Below are 17,699 nucleotides of genomic sequence, written 5' to 3'. Positions count from 1 at the left end.
TTCCAAAATGTCGATGCCAGATTGGCCATGCTGGTCAGCGTGTCTGGATGGACTGCTCCGAGCTTCATCTTGCGAGTCTCCATCACCTGCACTTCTAACTCTTCTGCAGCGTCCCACTTCCCTCCAATTTTGTAGGCGCTCGCCACCATCGCTCTACCCCATATCGTGTCTTCGTGATCTCGCCCCAAGACCTTCTTTCGTGCCTTTAATGACTGTGTTGCTAGCACCTCTGCTTCACCTGCGCTTCCTTTGCGCTCCGCATACCATGCTGCGCGATACAACAACGTAGCCCACTGCAGCAGTGAAGATGCCCCTTCTGGCTTATGACCAGTCGCCGCCTTAGCGTGCGCGAATAGCGCCTGACACGCTATCCAATTCTCATACTCTCCCGTAGGGAACGCCTCGCAAAGGTTGTTAATAAACTGGTCTTTGTAGCGTTCCAATCTTCCGTTCGCCGCAAGCCACGTACGCATTGATAGCTGCACTAGCGCGTGCATCTCAAAGGTTGTGCCGTTAGTGCTAATAGAGATGAAGTAGAAGTTGCGCAGGGCTGCAACGTCTTCAAAAAATTCATCGTCTTCGGAGACGTTGTCCTCAAAATCGGTATCAACGTCATCGTCATCGAAGTCCTCGTCCTCAAAGTCATCTATAGAGTCGTTCCAGGATTGATTTTCTACGTTGCTATTAGTGCACTCAAACTGCACCCTATTTTCATTCTCGCTGCGATCTGCCTTAGCTGTATTGACTTTGCGATTGTGTTTGTTCTCTTTGTGCTTGGCTTGCGCCTGTAGCACATTTTTGGGAATCCCCTGGCGGTCGAAGAAGCTCATCAACGCTAGCAGGTCTGCTGCCGACGGCCGTGTCTGCTGTATGTACTCGAACGAGATCTGCCACGTCGTGATGATCGAGTTCTTCGCCTCCCGATCGCGTCGCATATGATCTTTGTCGTACCTGAGAAGGCTTGTCCGCTTGCGCTCGCTCTTCCTAAATTGATCAAGGTACTGCGCTACAGAGCACAGTGGCGCTCTCTGCGAAATATATGCAGCAGCTTGAACTAAGGCAAGCGGCATGTGCTCAAGTACTATAGCGAGCTCGGTGAGCTCAGCGGCGTTACTGCTAGCTGCTTGCACTCCAAGCTTCTTTGTGAGTAGAGTCTGCGCCTGCAGTGCACTCATCGGATTGAGCGCGATAATATCGCGCTGTTCTACTAGCTGCAGAGCGGCTTCTTTATTCCGCGTTGTAATAATAACACATCCGTGTGTGCAGTAGGGAAGGTATTCATACAATGGCTTGGCTGTTATCTTCGAAGTAGTAGCTTGGGCGTCCAACAGAAAACTGGCATCGTCAACATTATCTAACACGAGTAGCCACCGCTCGTTAGTGTCGCACATCCAGTCGTGCACCAGTTTGAAAATGTTAACCTGTGGATCTCGTCGCCCTTCGATCTTGACACGGTCGGCGATGTCGTGGAAGCTCTGCTCGAGCCGGGCGGTGCTGCTAGCATGCGCCCATAATACCCACATCCCTGGCGATGTCTCATGCGTGCGGTAGCAGTGCTCTATGGCAAGCTGCGACTTGCTATTCCCTTGTTAGACGAGGTGCGACTGCCGACCCAAGGAACTGCCCAAAAACCTACCCCACACCTCCTACACCAACCAGCGCCAACCGGGACGCTGGCGCAGAGCATTGTTCTTTCAGCTTGTCGAGCAGCGTACCGCGATCAACAAAGTCAGGGTCGCGACGGAAAGGAATCGCAAGGGATAGGTGAGTTTGGAATCGTTCTGCGAAAGACTCATCAGCTATCTGTAGCCACACATAGCTGTTAGTGCCCACTTACGCGTGTTGTGACTGCCGCTACTTGTCTGCTCAGTCATCAATTCTTGTTGCTGTTCCCGAATCTCCTTTCTAAGCCGCCTCATTGCATGCTCTTCTCCTTCTCCACGTATCACTGGTAGGAACACCCCAAAAATGCCAAGTAAACAGTACGCTCGATCTTCCTTCACAGTTGTCATGCACGAAGCCACCCAGCTCATACGCTCCTTAACGCTAAACTCGGCGAGGTTCTGCCCTCTCAAAGCGTCGATAGGTATCCTAGTAATATCGTGTATTTGTTGTTCTAGGGTTATCTTGCTACCCAGACGCTTACCCTCCCTGGAAAAGAATTCAACACTGCCCGGTGCTATAAGCTCTTGTAACGTCCATCCACGTGTGAACCATCGGCTGCGGCGAAAGGCGTCTGCCCATGTTATTGGAAAGGCTGCGGGATCGTGATCGCCTACAGAAACATCCGACAGGTATACATAACATTTAGATGAGCGCTGGTACCATCTAAACATGTAGTTAATCGCCGTATCTAACTCGCTGATGTTTGTTTTGTCGATGCAGCAGGTGTCGACCCAGAAATACTGCAGCCTATCTGCCTCGGCTCGTTCACCACAGAAACAGATTTTCTCGAACCCCTTCTTGTCCCTGCCTGCACCAGCAATGAGCTCCTGATATGAGACTTCTTGACCTTCCCTCCAGGTATGCGAAAGGATGGCGTACGGGGGCGGATCGTCATGGTCGAAGTAGGTCAGCTCGTAGGTGCCGCTTGACAGGCGCTGGAGCAGACGCATCGCGGCAGACGCATGCTCTGTAGACGTGAGGGCCGTTGGCAAACGCTGGCTGCGGTGTAGGAGACGGATGCAGGTGCATGGCTTCTTTCGAATGATCAGGCTGAGCGCTTGGGGCTGTGAGCCAGCTCCGCATAACTGCAGCCTCGCGCTTCGATCCCCGCTTCGGCTATATGGTCACGTGGTGTATCAAGGAGCAGGGGCCAGATCGTCTTGGCGGAGAGGTCAGATTGCCCACGTTAATTCATGGAGCTCATATTAATACATGCGTGCCACTGGGCTTTATAAGAAACCTCCGCAGTCCTCTCCACTGAAGTCCGTCATCCGATCGCCTGCACTTCTGCAGCTCTCGCAGCCTCTTTTGTGGCAATCTCACAGTTTTACTCGCCACCCTCGCTGTCGCTTCCTCTGGCTCGTGCCTCACTCTCTTGTACTTTCTTTGACCATTGGCACTGTCCATGATATCTTGAGCTGTGACTACGCGTGAGGCTTCTGCTGACTCCGCTGTTGTCCCTAAAGGCTCCTCTATTGTTGTCGCAGAGCGCTTTGGCTTACGACCGCGTTTTTGCTTGCCTTTAGCTTCTATAGCAGCCTCCTGCTCAGCTCGCTTCGCTCGTGCGATTTCGATATCCTCCCATGTCATGACCCTGCTTCTGCCAACTATGTTTGACTTCTCTTTTCGTCGAGTCTTGGCTTCGTTGTTCATAGTACCTCATGCGACGGGGATGCTTCGGTTGCTTCGTTAAGGGCGGATAAGGGAGCCAAAGGCTTCGCCAGAGTCCTCAAAACTCTGTCTGGGTTGAAGGGGAATAGACCAGCCTTGGCCCACCCTGCAAGAATGTTCTTCTTGCTCATAGCTGTCTCCCTGGCAGGACTATACAAAGAGGTAAAGTGCTCCTTAAGGACTACAGTCACTCCACTTCAGTACAGTCGTTCTACTTGGTCGTGGTAGGCAGTCTTTAGTGGCCCAAACACCGCAATGTCGCATGGTTGAGTCTTGTGGGAGGTGTGAGAGGGTAACCGGCATAAGATAATGTTGTTCTCTAGGCAAAACTCTAGGACTTTGAGGGTTTCGTGTGTGCCGAACCCATCGCAGATTAGTACACGTGGCTTGCCATTAGCTCGGGCTTTTGTCTGGAGTTCAAATACTCGTTTCATCCACTCTAGGGTCAGATGGGAGTCGTTATAGCCAGTCTTGGAGAAGGCGTAGACCCATCCAGGCGTAAGGTAGGTCGTCCAGTTACTCCGGTGGGTAGAGGCTGGCCAGATAATCATAGGGCTTAGGGCCTCACCGCTTGCTGATATGCATTCAATAGCAGTCACCATAGTTCGCTTCACGCCAGCGCCTCTATAGTCTCGCCGATCATCCTTACCTAGGAGCACTTTGATAGCGCCGAGCATAGAGAGCATGACGCCTGTCTCGTCCATGTTGTACCAGTTCTCGGGCCTTATATCTAGCTTATTGAGTTCGTCCTTCATTACCTCAAACCATTTAGTAACCATATCGTATATATTATTGTCATGGCGGTTCCAATCCATCAGTCTATTACTCCTGTGTTTGAGTTCTGGATTACGCTTGGTAAATGCCTGAGGGTAGTTCTTGCACGGCGGTTTCGTCGCGGGCGTCGACGCATTCGTTGTGGGCCGCTAGCGGACGATGCTGAAGGCTAGCGAGGGTAGGTACTTAACCCGAACGGGGGTTCCGAGGGCAGCCATTCGTAGGAGGTACTGTACGAGAGTTTTCTCTTCGGGCGGGGTAAGGTATTGCTGGCTTTGGCTTTTGGCCTTTCGTGAGGGCCGTCCATAGTCTCGATGCCACAGCGCCCAACTAACCAAGATGTCCAGGTGCGGCTTAGGCTGTAAGACTGCGGGGCTGACATCCAGCTGCATGTGCTAAACTCGATCCTCCGCTGCGGCAATGAACGGCACCAACGGCTTCAATCACGGCAGCCCTCAGCCGTTGGCCCAGCGAACATGTTCACAATGCAAGTCTAGCAAGAAGAAATGCGACAAAGTGCTGCCGAAGTGCGGTCGCTGCTTGCGGTAGGTGCTCCACGTGTCCTCGCCCGCTTCTACTAACAGCCGCTGATAGACTTTCCATAGACTGTTTGTATCCTGATCTCGAGAAAACGCATGAGTCGGAAACTGGAAATGAAGCCAACGATAGCCGATTCGACGAGGTGTTCGAACGGCTGAGGAGAATCGAAGCTCAAGTGTTTTCACCCCAATCAGCTGCACAGAATGGCACCGATTCACAAAGATCGCTCATTGAGCTTGCGGTATCTCACGGTGTTGAAAGCCCTAATCCTACAAATTGGACGCTCGAACCAGGAACGCTCAAACCACAGTATATGTCCTTGATACTGTGGCAGAGCATACTGGCCACGCTGGATGAACACAAAGCCACCATCCATGGCATAATGCGGGTCTATATTACGCAGACAGACCAATGGCTGCCTATGGTGTCTAATAGAAAGTGGCAGAAAGAACTCGCTTTATTTGGAACACTGCTCTCGTCCGATAGGTTTGTACTGCTGGCTTTGGCAATGCACCTAGTTGTCTCGCCGCCAGCTGATCACCCTCCTGCTGCTTCGCTTGCCGAGTCGCCCTGGTATCGGAAGTGCAAGTATCTTTTCCAATATTATGTGGGGTTCAAGGAGCCAAACATCGAGATGGTGCAAGCTGGGATGCTGATCGCGCTTTTTGAGTTCAATCAAGACATTCAGGATCGAGCTTTAACGACGTTGGGGACATGTGCCCGACTAGCGTACTTGCTCGACTTTGATGAAGTTATGGCAAAGCACGCTGCACGAAACTTGGGTAAGCTGAGTGCAGACGATGAGGAGGCGAGTCCTACGTCCCAACAGATGTTTTGCTCTTGCTCACCATGTGTCCAGATTATACTAACATGGATGGGTATCACCCGACTGGAAAGGTAATCTCGCAACCACTTGCCTCGGTTTCTTGCTAAACCATGTCAGGTATTTCAACATGCCCCCAAAAATCATGCCAAAAGCCCAATGCATGCCCCTTCATTTCGACAACAGCCCCTCATGCGATTGTGCCAGCCCCTACGAAGGGCCATCCGTCTCCAACTTCTCCACCGTAGAAATCGAAAGACTCGCTCGATGTGTCTACGAATACGACGCCGCACAACGCTTGGGGCGCGTGCAGAAATTTATTCGCGACAACCGCTACGTGTCGATGTCGCCGGGACTCACTGAAAAGATACGTGTCATACTGCAGGATCTGGAGGAGTATCTCGACATGAGAAGGGCGCAAATGAAAGAGGACAGCTCGTGGTCGGGGATACATGTTGTGCTGGGGTAACACCACCCTTCTTAAGTTCTCGTGGTCTACTAAGTGCGTTCAGTGCTGCCATACAGATCCAATGCTTCTTCATCGCCGCACAAGGCACCCTTGATCCTGCCACTATGCGCTCCCTGCACTCCTACGTCGATCAACTCCACGACGTCATATCCCGATGTCGCACGTTCCACGGCTTCGAAGAGAACTACCTTGATGGTATTCAACCAACGTGGTGCAGCCTGCCGTATCATGCGATTCGGGCGTCCAGGCTGATTGAGGAAGCGGATACCCAGGGGGACTTACCGTCGATCAATATGACGCTTTTCGTGGAGGTGCTCCAGACCATGGCACTAAAGTATAAGGTTGCTGGTACGTATGCTCGAGTTAGTATTGCTGTTGGAGAGTGCAACACTGACGTGGACACAGAGAGGTGCTTGGAGCTCTTGGAGCTGCCGGAGGCTATGTCTACGTCATAGCGGTATAAGGTCGTCGGCATCACTATTTTCATGCTCCCCGAGGTGTTTGTCTTGCGTCCAGCGGAGCCACAACCATACCCCTTAGAATGGCATGGGATGTGTAGTGAAACTACTTCCGAAAGCACCACAACGCTGCCATACGCCCCTTTCAATTCACCCTGTGAATCCTACTTCAGCGCAAACTCACAAACCAACCTCGTGTCATCACAGACAAGCCCCCTTCACCGCCGCACACCTCATTCTCCGCTCCACCCCTCCAACACCCCATTCCTTAAAATTAGCAACCAATACATCGCACCCTCCACTTACGCGCACACAGCCGCACCCACACTAGTTTTGAAACGGGACCCACCAAATCCACCACCACCACTATTCGTTATCTGTAATTCACGATGTGCACCACCCAGCCCCACACTTGCACCATCTGCCACCGCACAATCAAATACGCGCCCACCCTCTGCGCGGTTGCCGAGACGAAGGAGGGCGGGTTTGTGGCGTGTAAACCTGGTAGTGAGAACAACAAGGAGGACGTTGTAAGGACGACGTGTGCGGGGAAGGGGGGAAATTGTTTGAGGGAGGGTTGGGTCAGCAAGAGGGCAGAGTGGGATAGAGGGGAGAATGTGGGGGATGGGGAAGTTCTTGGATTCAACCGCTGCTGAATAGGCTATCTTGGGACGGTTTCATTCGCATGTTGTGAATCCTTGGATTAGTTCCTGCGTTCGAGGCTGGGTGGAGGTGGCAGGGATGGTCGGGAGTGCTGCATGCATGTATGTACTCGTGGATTCGATGGAGTGCTGGTCTTCGCACTTAGTATTCACTGGGTTCATGTCAAAGAATTGACCGTGGTTTTTTTTTCTTTTGATTTCGTGTCGATATTCGTGTTCCCCGAATGACTGATGTGCACACATCACGTGATGTCAAAAACACAGAGTCGAAGGCCAACACAATAACCATCTTGGCGATACTTCTTCTAGACCGATCCCGAGCCTTGTACCGCACCTGCTCGACACCGGTATAGAATCATCTTCGGAACGGGACGATCAGACGCGTTTCTCGCGCATGGATGACGCACGATCCCCTGACACCGTGCAGCTCAGCTCGCCGCTAGGGCGTTTTCTCCCGCCCGTTTACTTCCACTAGCAAAGCCTAACCTCAACCGCGCGTCCATCCGATCTTCGAATCGGAAACCGCCACGCCCCAGCTGTCCGTTCTAGGTGCTGTGTCTCCCCAGAATAACCCACAAAATGACGACGGTTACTCAACTCGGGCCCATGGCGGGCTATCTGTCGGCACAAATGGTTTTTCTAGTTCCGCTTCCATGCCATAAGAAGGTGCTCCCTGCCCACTTGTGAATCCCCAGTCTGTCGCTTCTTCGTTCTTTAGATCAGTATGCAGTTTTTTACCTCCGCGTTGGCTGTCGCAGCCACATTTTCAGTCGCCGATGCCGCTATCAAGGGCTTCAACTCCGGTAGCACGTTCAGCACCGGCGCAAACAAGCAGCAGGCCGACTTCGCCTATGAGATGAAGGCCGCGCAGCAGCTCCCCGGCACCAATGGTGCCTGGACGAGCGTGCGCCTCTATACCATGATCCAAGGTGGCACCACGGATTCACCCATCTCCGCCATCCCCGCCGCCATCGAGACAAAGTCCACGCTCCTCCTCGGCCTCTGGGCTTCCGAGACTTCCGATGCTTTCCAGAACGAACTCAACGCCTTGAAGAATGCGATCAGCCAGTACGGCACCGCCTTCACGGACCTCGTCACTGGTATCTCCGTCGGCAGCGAGGATCTGTACCGTACCTCTACTGGTGAGGTTGGCGCCACCCCCGAGCAGGTCGTTGATTTCATCTCCAAGACGCGCGCTGTGATCAAGGGCACCTCGCTCGAGGGCAAGCCCGTTGGCCACGTCGACACCTGGGACGCCTTCGTCAACGGTGCGAACAGCGCTGTCGTGTCCGCGTGCGACTTCCTCGGCATGGACGCCTACCCGTACTACCAAGCTTCGACTGTGGGCGGAAACGGCATCGGCAACGCGAACGCCACGTTCTGGAAGGCGTACACCGACACTGTCGGCGCTGCGCAGGGAAAGCCTGTTTGGATTACTGAGACCGGGTGGCCCATCGTCGGTGACACGATTGGTGAGGCCGTTCCCGGCGCGGAGGACGCCCGCACCTTCTGGGAGGAGGCCGTATGTCATGCGCTGGCGACCGATGTCAACATGTACTACTTCCAGCTGCAGACATCGCAGGGAGTGCAGGTGAACCCCGACTGGGGCATCAAGGGTGCTGGCGATATCGTCAACGAGGCTGTGAGGTTCCAGGTTACGTGCTAGGGTGTGTAGACGCGAGTTCATCCCGTCCATACTGTCACACTATGTAGAATAGATGATGTGAGAATAGACTAGATGTACAAATAACATATGACCAACCTAAACAAAGACACTACATATTTCCCATTGCGCGCACATACCTCCTAGCAGACTGACTTACATCACAACCACTACCATAGTGTAGCCCTACTGCTCTGACCTGTCCATCCGGCACTCCCCGTCCCATCTTCTACCTCCTCAGGCGAAACATCCCTCCCGGAACCTCGCGGCCCCCTCCGCCTCCCCGGTATGAACCTTCCCCCCTGTCGCCCCGCGCCCTCACTCGCGCCCGGATGCAAGCTCATTCGGGTGACTCCCGCTCTCCGCGCCGGCGGCGTGTCGTCCAGAGGACCTGGCATATCCGCCCTGACCTCCACCCAATCGCCATTCTCGCCCCAATGCCCGGCCCTCGGCCTCTTCACCGCAGACGTCCAACGTCTCGATGCCGGGCGCCTCGCCTCTGCTCTCGGACGCCGAGGTGGAAGATCGGCCGCCGTTATCGAGCCTGGCTGTGCTCTTTGTCGCGGACGAGGTGGCGCAGTGAAGAGCTCGGACCGACACGCAGGGCATGTGTTTCGCCTGTCGACCCACAGTGAGAGGCATGCTTCGTGGTAAGCGTGTGTGCACGCGCGGATGCGGACTGCGGAGAGCGTGAGTGAGAGGGGGTCGAGGCAGATGGGGCAGGTGGCTTCCGAGGGCGCGGCAGAACAACTTGCTGGGTCCGCTGGGGTGTCTGTGACTACGATGTTGAAGGGGAGGTCGGTCGTGGGAGATGCCGGGGGTGGAGTCGGAGGGGTGTCTGCAGCTACCGGTCCGAAAAGGGGTCCAGAGGTCGCTTCGGTGGCGGGTGGGGACGCTGGGGGAGTGTGTGGAGGTGAAGGGTGGTAGGGCTTGAGGCCGTTGGCGAGGAAGGCGGACTTGTCAGCGTACGGCGCCATAATTTGCGGGCTTTCTAGGGTATTGCTTTGCTTTTTATCCAGAGGATCAGTTAGGTCCAGAAGCAGAAGCAGCAGCACATTGTAGCGGTACTTGGATACGGGAAAACAAAATTGCTTGGAGACGAAGATGTGATGAGAGAGTGTGAAGTGAAGAGTCCTGGACAGGATCTTATGCGTATACGCGCCGTGAACATTGAGTGGAACCAAGTTTTATCGCAGTGCTGTCCCCAACGCCGTACTATGCTTGAATGCGGAGATCGAAAAACCATAAACGCATCAACGTTCGTGGACCACCAGTTAATAATCGACAGCTTTTTCCGTAAGAGTCCATCATCCTCTTTGATCTAGGACTTTTAAGTCTCAGACCACCTCAGAATCGTGATGGATGCTGTGTACACCATGGCAACCAGACCAACAACCATCATCACAATGTCACCCGCCTTCGCAAGGTTACTCTCCGCGACGCCGTGCAAGTGAAGATACGCGGGGTAGATGTACACCAGCGGCACGCATGCGACACTTCCGATAAGCGCGACAAATTTGTCGAGGTTGCTCGCACCGACGACTGCAACCAGACCCGCAAAAAGCACAATGCACGTGCGAAAAACATTCTTCTTCCACTTCGTAAGCGCGTCTTTCTTGCCCGAGCGCTGCCCGAAGATCTTCTGCTCGAGGATACGGATGGCGGGGAAAAGCTGGACAGGCTCGCCGACCATGACTGCGACGGCATACAGAAACTGGATGGCGTTGACCAACTTGCTGGTCTGCGGGAAGTTGGTGATAACCTCTACGCTGACGTTTTCACCAAATGTACCGTAGCAGAGAACGCCGACGGAGGTGAAGATGACAGTGATGATGAGCATCACGATGCCGAGTAGCTTGTTGAAATTCTCCGGGTGCTTCATGCTCGATTGGATGGGCAGGATAAGACCGATGCCTTCGAACGTGAAGATGGCCGAGCCAACCGTGAGCGTGAAGTCCCGCGGGTTGAAGAGCTCGATTGATGGGTGGAAGCCACCCATCTTAGAGATGCTGGAGATGTCGTACCAGTAGATGTACACCAGACCCATGCCAATGAAGAGATCAGCCAAGATAGCCAGAGGACCAAGCTTCGAGATGTTGCGGATGTAGGACATCGGGATAAGTGCAAGGACCTGGATGCCGATAAGTGCATTCGTGGACAGTGGCACGTTGTTCTTGGGCGTAACCGCGGTCAAGAATGACGACAGGTTGTCAGCAGTAAAAATGAGACCAGCGCAAACGAAACAGATCTGTGACAGCATAATGGAAGAGAGGATGATGTTTCGCAGTCGTGGTCCGCCGACAGCTTGGCCAAGCTCTCCGTAACCGCCGCCGTATCTCGCTCGGCATTGGAGTAGGAGCTGGAAGCAGAGCATGGTCACCGCGGCCACAGTGAGAAGCGTAATGGACGAGAAGAGCATGCCACCGTTTTTAAATGCCTTGGGCAAGAACATGATACCAGTTCCAACAAAAGCCTTTAGCAGGGTGAAGAAGGACTTCATGTTGGAAGCGTCGCCTTGGGCTCTGATCCTCTTGGAACTCTTTCTCCTCCCGAGCAACGGGCGGCGTTCGTCCGCTGGTGCATTCTCCTCTTCCTCCTCAATAGCTGATTCATCGTCCGACTCTTCCAGGTCTTCACCGGCGAAGTTTCCGTAAAGCTCAAGGAACGAAATGAAGTTCCTCGTCACGGGTGCGGCAATGTAGCTCACGCTCCTGGCCTGTTTTGCCAGGTATGCTCGTCTGAATCCACCAGGAACAAGCTGCTCAGAGACTGGCACGAATTCATCGTTGTCGGCCTCGGAAGGTGCGAACTCTGCAGGATGAGAAAACGTTGCCGCCCGCTGGTGCAACTTTGCACGTTTAGACTTGGCCTGGATGTGGTAGAGATCCCTATGCATGTCTCCTCCTGGGAGGCGCAACGAAGATTCTACCTCATCGTCGGGATCATGGGGTTTGTTTGTTGCGCTGCTGGGTCCTACGCCATCGAAATCGGCGGTGTAGCTAGGGTCCAGATGCGGTGAGAGAACCTTGCTGTGGTCAACAAGGTCCTGTTCGGATGGCCTGGACGGGATGTCCGCCATTGTGTTTGTCGATTGTGCTGAGGTATCAGTTGCAGCTGAATTTGCAAGGGGGTAGCGTGACGCTGGTGATATGCACGGCGATATGGCCAATGGTAGGTTTCAGGAAGAAAAGTCAATTGTGGTCCGTGACCCTGACATCATCTAGCGTTCAGCGCGATAATCGGATATTCGTACAATCGGAAATGTCACAAGAAAAGTGGGTGAAGCTCGAGCACAGAACGACGAGTGTTGCCAGGCAATGAGGATATTCAGTCAGGTTGTTGCGAGGAAGGAGCCTTGAGGTATGATGCTAGAGTCTTCGAGATCGGCAGGTCCAGGCATTTGTGGGGAGAAGCTAGCTCGATCAGGCAAGACTCAGACACGTGATAGTACCACGTGGATGGATCCGTGACGTCGACTTGATTGGCTGACTGAAACCATGCACGAGGTACCGGCTCTATTAAACCACTTTATTATGTTCTGTAAACAAGCCTTTTGCCCGCATTGAACACGTTTCCCATGGGATCACAATTTTTTATAAGGCTCACATGTAGACTCACAACCATTGCAACGCCTCTTCGCAATGGCACCTCCTGGCTATGTCCCGCCCAGTTATTCTCACAATAACATTCCCGAGCGTTACATGCACAAGAACCCTCCACCTCCAGAAGAAGATACCAATACACGTGCCTACGCTCTATTCTTCTCATATCTTGGACTGTGCTTCTTATTAAGCGTCTTCATCGTTTTCAAGCTCATCAGAAATCACAATGTGCTGTCCAAGTCAACCACTGCCCGCCTTCCAGCAAAAGCTCATATACGAACCTTTGCTACGCTAGCAGCGCTTAGTCTCTTTACGACTTGGTACTACATGTACCATTACTTTCGTGTTTCGTACCAGGCATGGGCTATGTGGCGGTCTCGGTACGATGTTAGTCAAGATACGATGCACTGGGGGCTGTGGTTATCCGAAACCTCGCTGTTCAGAGAGTTTTGGGAGACGATCGTCGTAGGAAATGCACGCTACTGGTGGTCGCACCAGATCTTCTTCTTTGCATCTGGACTGGGGTTGAGTTTGGAGGAACGAGGTATGATTCCAGCGCGCCGCCTCGAAATGCACGCTAACGTCTCAGGAATCCGCCGCGGCATCAAGTATACGTGGGCGTTCATGCTCCTCGGCCAGATCGTCTCAATCAGCTTTGCGACAAATCTGTACCTTCTCACCTTGCTTCTGACTCCGCCACTGCCACCTCCTTCGTCCTCTGCTGGCATCTATCGAAGACAGTGGTTCGGCCCATGGCTGATCAACCTCCTCGCCATCGTCTTTACCATCTGGTCAGCATATCAACTCGCGGACGAGCACTACTGGTACCACCAGACGGAGTTCATGCCAATGCTGTTGACGCCGCATGTCGCACTGCTTGCCATGCCACTGCTTCGCGCGGTCGTCCCTCAAAAGTATCTGTCGGAGTCGAACGTGGAATTCACAGGCACACTCTACAAGTTTCTCTGGGCTGCGAACAACTTTGGTGGTGGTCTCCTGTTCACCAGGGTGACCGCTGTGGCCTATAAATTCAGTGGCCCGCGCGGCATTTGGCAGCAGATGTGGGAGCATCCAGCTGTCAGCAGCGTGGCCTTCGATGTCATCTTGTGTTGGGTCACCTGGAGTGCTTGGTGGGCCACCCAAACGCACACCACCAGCGCTATGCCAGCCATCGGAGAGGACGAGAAAGAAGGCGAAAGTGCGGCCGCTGGGTCAGGGAGGGCTGATGCGCTTCCCGAGACTGGCAGCGCGATGCGCCGGCGGTGAATTGGTGCTGCAGTCGGATAACTGCGAGCGAGTTTGAACGGCGGCGTACGATGGGGCAGGAAGTCGCTCACGGGCGCGATCTGTATTGGCCTAGACGGAGCGATGTTAGTTGCGCAGCAGGAAGTTGTAGACGAGTAGTACCGTTGTAGTGCGTGAGGCTGAAGGTCGATGGTTCCCCGGCATCGCGTTCCGGACGATGTCATCCCGAAGCGCTAACCGGAGGAAGCTAGTTTTTCACTCAGAAAAGAGCGCAAAACACACACCACCTGTTCGCGCTTTGTTCAATCATGTCATTGCTCGGGCACGCCATGCCGTTTGCGACGTTCACAACGTTACCCGGAGTACGCTTGAACTTAGCCACTACTGCTGGAAGAAGTGCAAACTTATCGAACTCCTACATTCGGCGCTTCGTCAGCATACCCATGTGACCCTACCTTGTAGTTCGATACTTTTTGATATTGCATTGCTACCGTATCGACCGTTGTCGACGCCACTTTTTCGTCGCTGACGGTTGCTATCGATATTTGCAACACCGCGTCGACTTGCCCAGAGAGCAAGGACGATGATGGCACAGTATTGAAAGCTTGCAGCGTTCCACAAAGCTTGGGGAGCTACTGCACCGCAATGATCTACATGCCTAGTTGGAGCGGGGTCCGGCCTCTTTGGGTTCGTTTAGGTCCCAAAATCACGAAGAGCCACGGTGCGAGCCACTAGCAAATCAGCATCCAAACGTCATGCAGCGGCCTGATCAGCAGTGAGCTTGTGACCTCCGGCTCAGCGAGGCGCACATAGAGCATCGCGGCGCGGTGAATATATAAAGATATAAAGCCGCCTCTCCAGAAGGACCATCACAGCATTGTAAATAAGTTTTCAATACGTCAATTGCACCATCTCCTTCACTCGCTCAAATACCAGCACTATGAAGCTCATACTTCCCACCATCACTTTGGCTCTTTCCACCCTCACCAGCGCTCAATACGACGTCGAGTCGAAATCCTTCCGTCTTGTCCTCTCCTCAAAGGACACCCAAGTCAACGGCCAGACGCTCTCTGCCTGTCACACCGGCGCAGCAATCGAGTCGCTCTGCCTCTCTGGCACACCCTCAACCTCTAAACCCGACCCCATCGCCGCCGCAACCTTCCGCTTCAACACCTCCTCCAACATCGAAACCCCTGCAGATGGCAACGTCCCCGGCATCCTCACCTACAAGCTGAACGCCTCCCCGCCGATCCCTTCGTCGCTGGAGTTCTTCTACGACCCAACAACCAACTATGCGCTCCCGCTGCTGTTCCCGGGGCAAGACGCCAATACACAGACACTGGCTTTTGACAAGAAGAACTTGCTGAATGTGCAGGGATATGTGAACTACAAGACCAGCCCGCCCACCGCCGGCAACACTACCGCGTACTACAGATGGTACTCTTGCTCAACGTACTTTTCTGGCTATCAGTATGTGAACTTGGTGTGGGCGCTCGGAGATGCGAAGCCGGAGACGCCTGGCTGCGTGAAGGTCGATGTAAAGAGGGTGTTCATCTAGTCGCTGGAAACAGCGAGGTGTGAAAAGTGTCTGGTGTTTCGCAGGACATGGGCCGATTGAAATGTCTCACGCGTAACGAAGTAACCTAGCGATAATATAATAATCGTAATGCTCATCTTAGCACCACCGATTCCGAAGCCCTGCACTGCATTATCTTGATCACGCCAGACCGAGGTTCCAAAAATGGCGGGATCCCTGATGTGGGGCGCATACTGCCACATTTGCGCACTCAAAAGAGCCGCTAACCGTCTCCCAGCATCGTCCTCCCATTTGTAGCATACACTCATGGCGAAAAAAAATTAAAAAGAACAGCCCGACGTGGGGGTCGAACCCACAACCTTGAGATGCCGAGTAATCGAGTTGATTAGACCGTGAATACTTAAGAGTCTCACGCTCTACCGATTGAGCTAGCCGGGCGTTTGCCTGATTTGATGAAAACATTTCCTGCGGTATCGTATATATTCCTGTAATAATGGTCAGATAGTAGGGCTTTGCAATGTGTGCGGACGAATGCTGTCATGTTCTGGAAGCGATGTGGGGTGCAAGTCAAGATTTGCAGGTGTAGAGGGAAAATTTTTCACTAGGCGGCGGGAGGCCACAGTGACTCGAGAATGGAACACACCAAGACTGCATGCTCGAACATATCGCTAACAGAAAAATGTTGAGACATACTAAAAACAGTTCTGTCCATACATCGAACCATATAGTCCATGGATGATTTTCCTTGGTTGTTGACTCGAATGTATGACAAGTAAAACGGTAGACAAAATGGACTGCGACTGTCGCACAGTTCACGGATACTCTCAGCACAGCTCTATGTTGATGGTCGTTTGCAGAGCAACTGTGTCCAAATCTGCGGCAGATTTTGAAACCCCCCATCAATGCAATAGCATAGCGTATGTTATGAAATCTATCTCAACGTCTTATTCATGTGCAATCTTCTGAATGACGGTAGGGTGCATTACTAGGTATAAGCGGAATTCTCTAGCAACGTACTTCTCGTTTTAACAGTCTCTTGACAGACAGACGTCAAAGTGGCTTGGGTCCAAAGCCAAGATGTATATCAAATGGAACGGGTGCAATTACAGAGGTTCTTACGCTGAGTAGAAGTCCATTTATATTACGAGGCGACCGGTAGCGAGGTATGTGCATTGATGCGGACGCGCTATAGCACTGACCAATACGCATTTCTGAAATTCAGATCCTAAAGTGCTGCATATAGCTGATGTCTTTTACTGTCACTTTTGAGAATGGATACTGGGACGAACCGTAGTAGGTGCGGGAAGGCTAAGTTCCAGTGCTTTCATAATTCCTCGTGATAATCTCAATTGAATGGCCTAAACCGTTTTCATATGATTTAGTTGCAGAAATGACGCATATCCACTAATGTCCGCATCGGGATATACGACACGACTTTGCCAGAGGGCTAGAGCTGGCCACTGTTCCGGCCGACATCAAACCTTACCAAGCCATTCTATCTGTTTTCGGATTTCGTATACATAACCAACACGCCCAGATGCCAGACTTGTCTGCTCCTTCGTTACTTGATCCTTTCAGCTCTAATCTTAGAATTCTTTGTGCCTCTGTGTTGTAGCAGATGGAACACTCTTCTGGCTGCCGTACGGCAGCGCACCTCCCTCCAGGCTGCAGCTTGAGAGGATTAGTGTTCAATTTCAGATCGTCAGTCCCTCTGAGGAATGGTATCTCCATGGGCTCGAGACGATGGTAGAATCGGCGGATACGGTATTTTGCCTAGCGACTATCCGCCGCTCGAGCAAAACCTACAGGACAGGGATGCCGAGGAAGGCGCAAGACTTGAAGACTTATCTTACAAAGATCACTCCATAACATAAATTCGCGTAGTCGCCGACAATGATATGATTAGTCCGTTCCTCGAAGCGTTCGCAGAAGCTTCAAGATGCATGCCGTCGCCGAAAGAAGTAGCGCTTTGATGTCCACCAATGCTTTATTTTGATACCGAGGACGTGAGTAGAACTACGAATTATATTGGAGGGAGCTGGAAAGAGCGGGGATGTATTCCGAACGGACTGCATGTAAAATGACTGATTTGCTCGATAATAAATGGCCGCTTCATTACGGCGATCCAGACAGAACGTGGGGTATTGCTTACGCAAAACCCGGCGGGCAAAGGCTAGCTATACAATAGGAAGGAAATAATAGTACGTGTAAACAGCTTTGGTAGATGACAGGCCGTAAATGGTTGCCGTCTCCATATCTACGCAACCTTTTCCGTGGTATTAGGAATACACAGTACGGGCAGAGGTACAAGTGCACTCGTATTACAATCTCGTCAAATGATCTATGTTTGAACAGTATATAAGTCGACTCTACCCAGAGTTTCATGACGTATGGCTTGGCTCTGGTACCTATGAACTCGAGCAAATAGAGGAAATTGGAGAGGACTACGCGTTCTACCATAGGTAGGTGCTGATCTTGCAAACGTAATCGGGGGTCTTTTCGGATGCTAAACCATATGTGTGTGTGTGTGTGTGTGTGTGTGTGTGTGTGTGTGTGTGTGTGTGTGTGTGTGTGTGTGTGTGTGTGTGTG

General features: G+C 52.6%; 8 protein-coding genes and 1 non-coding gene across 9 annotated transcripts in view; 4 read left to right on the top strand and 5 right to left on the bottom strand.

The window, feature by feature from the left end:
* Positions 1–2,735, bottom strand: part of CC84DRAFT_1108750 (HET-domain-containing protein) — a 3,809-nt gene extending 1,074 nt beyond the window's left edge. Inside the window, exons 1-4 of the mRNA XM_018175209.1 lie at positions 1,838–2,735; positions 1,637–1,781; positions 747–1,578; positions 54–629 (exon numbers count right to left, since the gene is read on the bottom strand). Of these exons, the coding sequence (XP_018042759.1) occupies positions 54–629; positions 747–1,578; positions 1,637–1,781; positions 1,838–2,615 (2,331 nt within the window). The 5' untranslated portion in view covers positions 2,616–2,735. The remainder of the gene's footprint in view (positions 1–53; positions 630–746; positions 1,579–1,636; positions 1,782–1,837) is intronic.
* Positions 2,736–2,865: 130 nt separating this feature from the next.
* On the bottom strand, positions 2,866–3,426 carry CC84DRAFT_1226612 (uncharacterized protein; the record flags this gene model as incomplete). Its single annotated transcript, XM_018183591.1, has 1 exon — positions 2,866–3,426. The coding sequence occupies exon 1, from the start codon at positions 3,316–3,318 to the stop codon at positions 2,866–2,868; it is 453 nt and encodes a 150-aa protein (XP_018042758.1). The 5' UTR covers positions 3,319–3,426.
* A 981-nt stretch (positions 3,427–4,407) lies between these two features.
* CC84DRAFT_115086 (uncharacterized protein) lies at positions 4,408–5,823 on the top strand. The gene is made up of 3 exons (XM_018176719.1): positions 4,408–4,655; positions 4,705–5,432; positions 5,594–5,823. The coding sequence occupies exons 1-3, from the start codon at positions 4,531–4,533 to the stop codon at positions 5,719–5,721; spliced, it is 981 nt and encodes a 326-aa protein (XP_018042757.1). The 5' UTR covers positions 4,408–4,530; the 3' UTR covers positions 5,722–5,823.
* Positions 5,824–7,625: 1,802 nt separating this feature from the next.
* On the top strand, positions 7,626–8,871 carry CC84DRAFT_114656 (GPI-anchored cell wall beta-1,3-endoglucanase EglC). Its single transcript, XM_018176560.1, has one exon. It carries the CDS (start codon positions 7,787–7,789, stop codon positions 8,726–8,728), a length of 942 nt encoding a protein of 313 aa, XP_018042756.1. The 5' UTR covers positions 7,626–7,786; the 3' UTR covers positions 8,729–8,871.
* CC84DRAFT_114891 (uncharacterized protein) lies at positions 8,699–9,944 on the bottom strand. The gene has a single exon (XM_018176652.1). The coding sequence runs from the start codon at positions 9,700–9,702 to the stop codon at positions 8,896–8,898; it is 807 nt and encodes a 268-aa protein (XP_018042755.1). The 5' UTR covers positions 9,703–9,944; the 3' UTR covers positions 8,699–8,895.
* On the bottom strand, positions 9,879–11,928 carry CC84DRAFT_114668 (amino acid transporter). The gene has a single exon (XM_018176565.1). It carries the CDS (start codon positions 11,802–11,804, stop codon positions 10,056–10,058), a length of 1,749 nt encoding a protein of 582 aa, XP_018042754.1. The 5' UTR covers positions 11,805–11,928; the 3' UTR covers positions 9,879–10,055.
* A 396-nt stretch (positions 11,929–12,324) lies between these two features.
* CC84DRAFT_1159711 (uncharacterized protein) lies at positions 12,325–13,728 on the top strand. The gene is made up of 2 exons (XM_018177305.1): positions 12,325–12,558; positions 12,609–13,728. The coding sequence occupies exons 1-2, from the start codon at positions 12,554–12,556 to the stop codon at positions 13,591–13,593; spliced, it is 990 nt and encodes a 329-aa protein (XP_018042753.1). The 5' UTR covers positions 12,325–12,553; the 3' UTR covers positions 13,594–13,728.
* An 811-nt stretch (positions 13,729–14,539) lies between these two features.
* On the top strand, positions 14,540–15,130 carry CC84DRAFT_1075619 (uncharacterized protein; the record flags this gene model as incomplete). The annotated part of the gene is made up of 1 exon (XM_018173715.2): positions 14,540–15,130. A coding segment is annotated over one exon (591 nt), but the record flags the coding sequence as incomplete, so codon positions are not given.
* Positions 15,131–15,440: 310 nt separating this feature from the next.
* Positions 15,441–15,547, bottom strand: CC84DRAFT_t2. Its single transcript has one exon. It is a non-coding gene; the product is annotated as a tRNA-Lys (tRNA).
* Positions 15,548–17,699: the final 2,152 nt, after the last annotated feature.

Source organism: Paraphaeosphaeria sporulosa (genome assembly GCF_001642045.1).
Source record: "Paraphaeosphaeria sporulosa strain AP3s5-JAC2a unplaced genomic scaffold CC84scaffold_1, whole genome shotgun sequence".
Lineage (NCBI taxonomy): Eukaryota > Fungi > Ascomycota > Dothideomycetes > Pleosporales > Didymosphaeriaceae > Paraphaeosphaeria > Paraphaeosphaeria sporulosa.
Note: the sequence above shows the minus strand (reverse complement) of the source record. Positions and strands in the feature narration are given on the sequence as shown.

Excerpts from the sequence above, each read along its gene's own strand:
- CC84DRAFT_114656 (XM_018176560.1), top strand. The coding sequence starts at position 7,787 with ATGCAGTTTTTTACCTCCGCGTTGGCTGTCGCAGCCACATTTTCAGTC.
- CC84DRAFT_114668 (XM_018176565.1), bottom strand. The coding sequence starts at position 11,804 with ATGGCGGACATCCCGTCCAGGCCATCCGAACAGGACCTTGTTGACCAC.
- CC84DRAFT_115086 (XM_018176719.1), top strand. The coding sequence starts at position 4,531 with ATGAACGGCACCAACGGCTTCAATCACGGCAGCCCTCAGCCGTTGGCC. Across the intron at positions 4,656-4,704 it reads AAGTGCGGTCGCTGCTTGCG|ACTTTCCATAGACTGTTTGT; the intron begins GTAGGTGCTCCA and ends AGCCGCTGATAG. Across the intron at positions 5,433-5,593 it reads GCACGCTGCACGAAACTTGG|GTATTTCAACATGCCCCCAA; the intron begins GTAAGCTGAGTG and ends AAACCATGTCAG.
- CC84DRAFT_114891 (XM_018176652.1), bottom strand. The coding sequence starts at position 9,702 with ATGGCGCCGTACGCTGACAAGTCCGCCTTCCTCGCCAACGGCCTCAAG.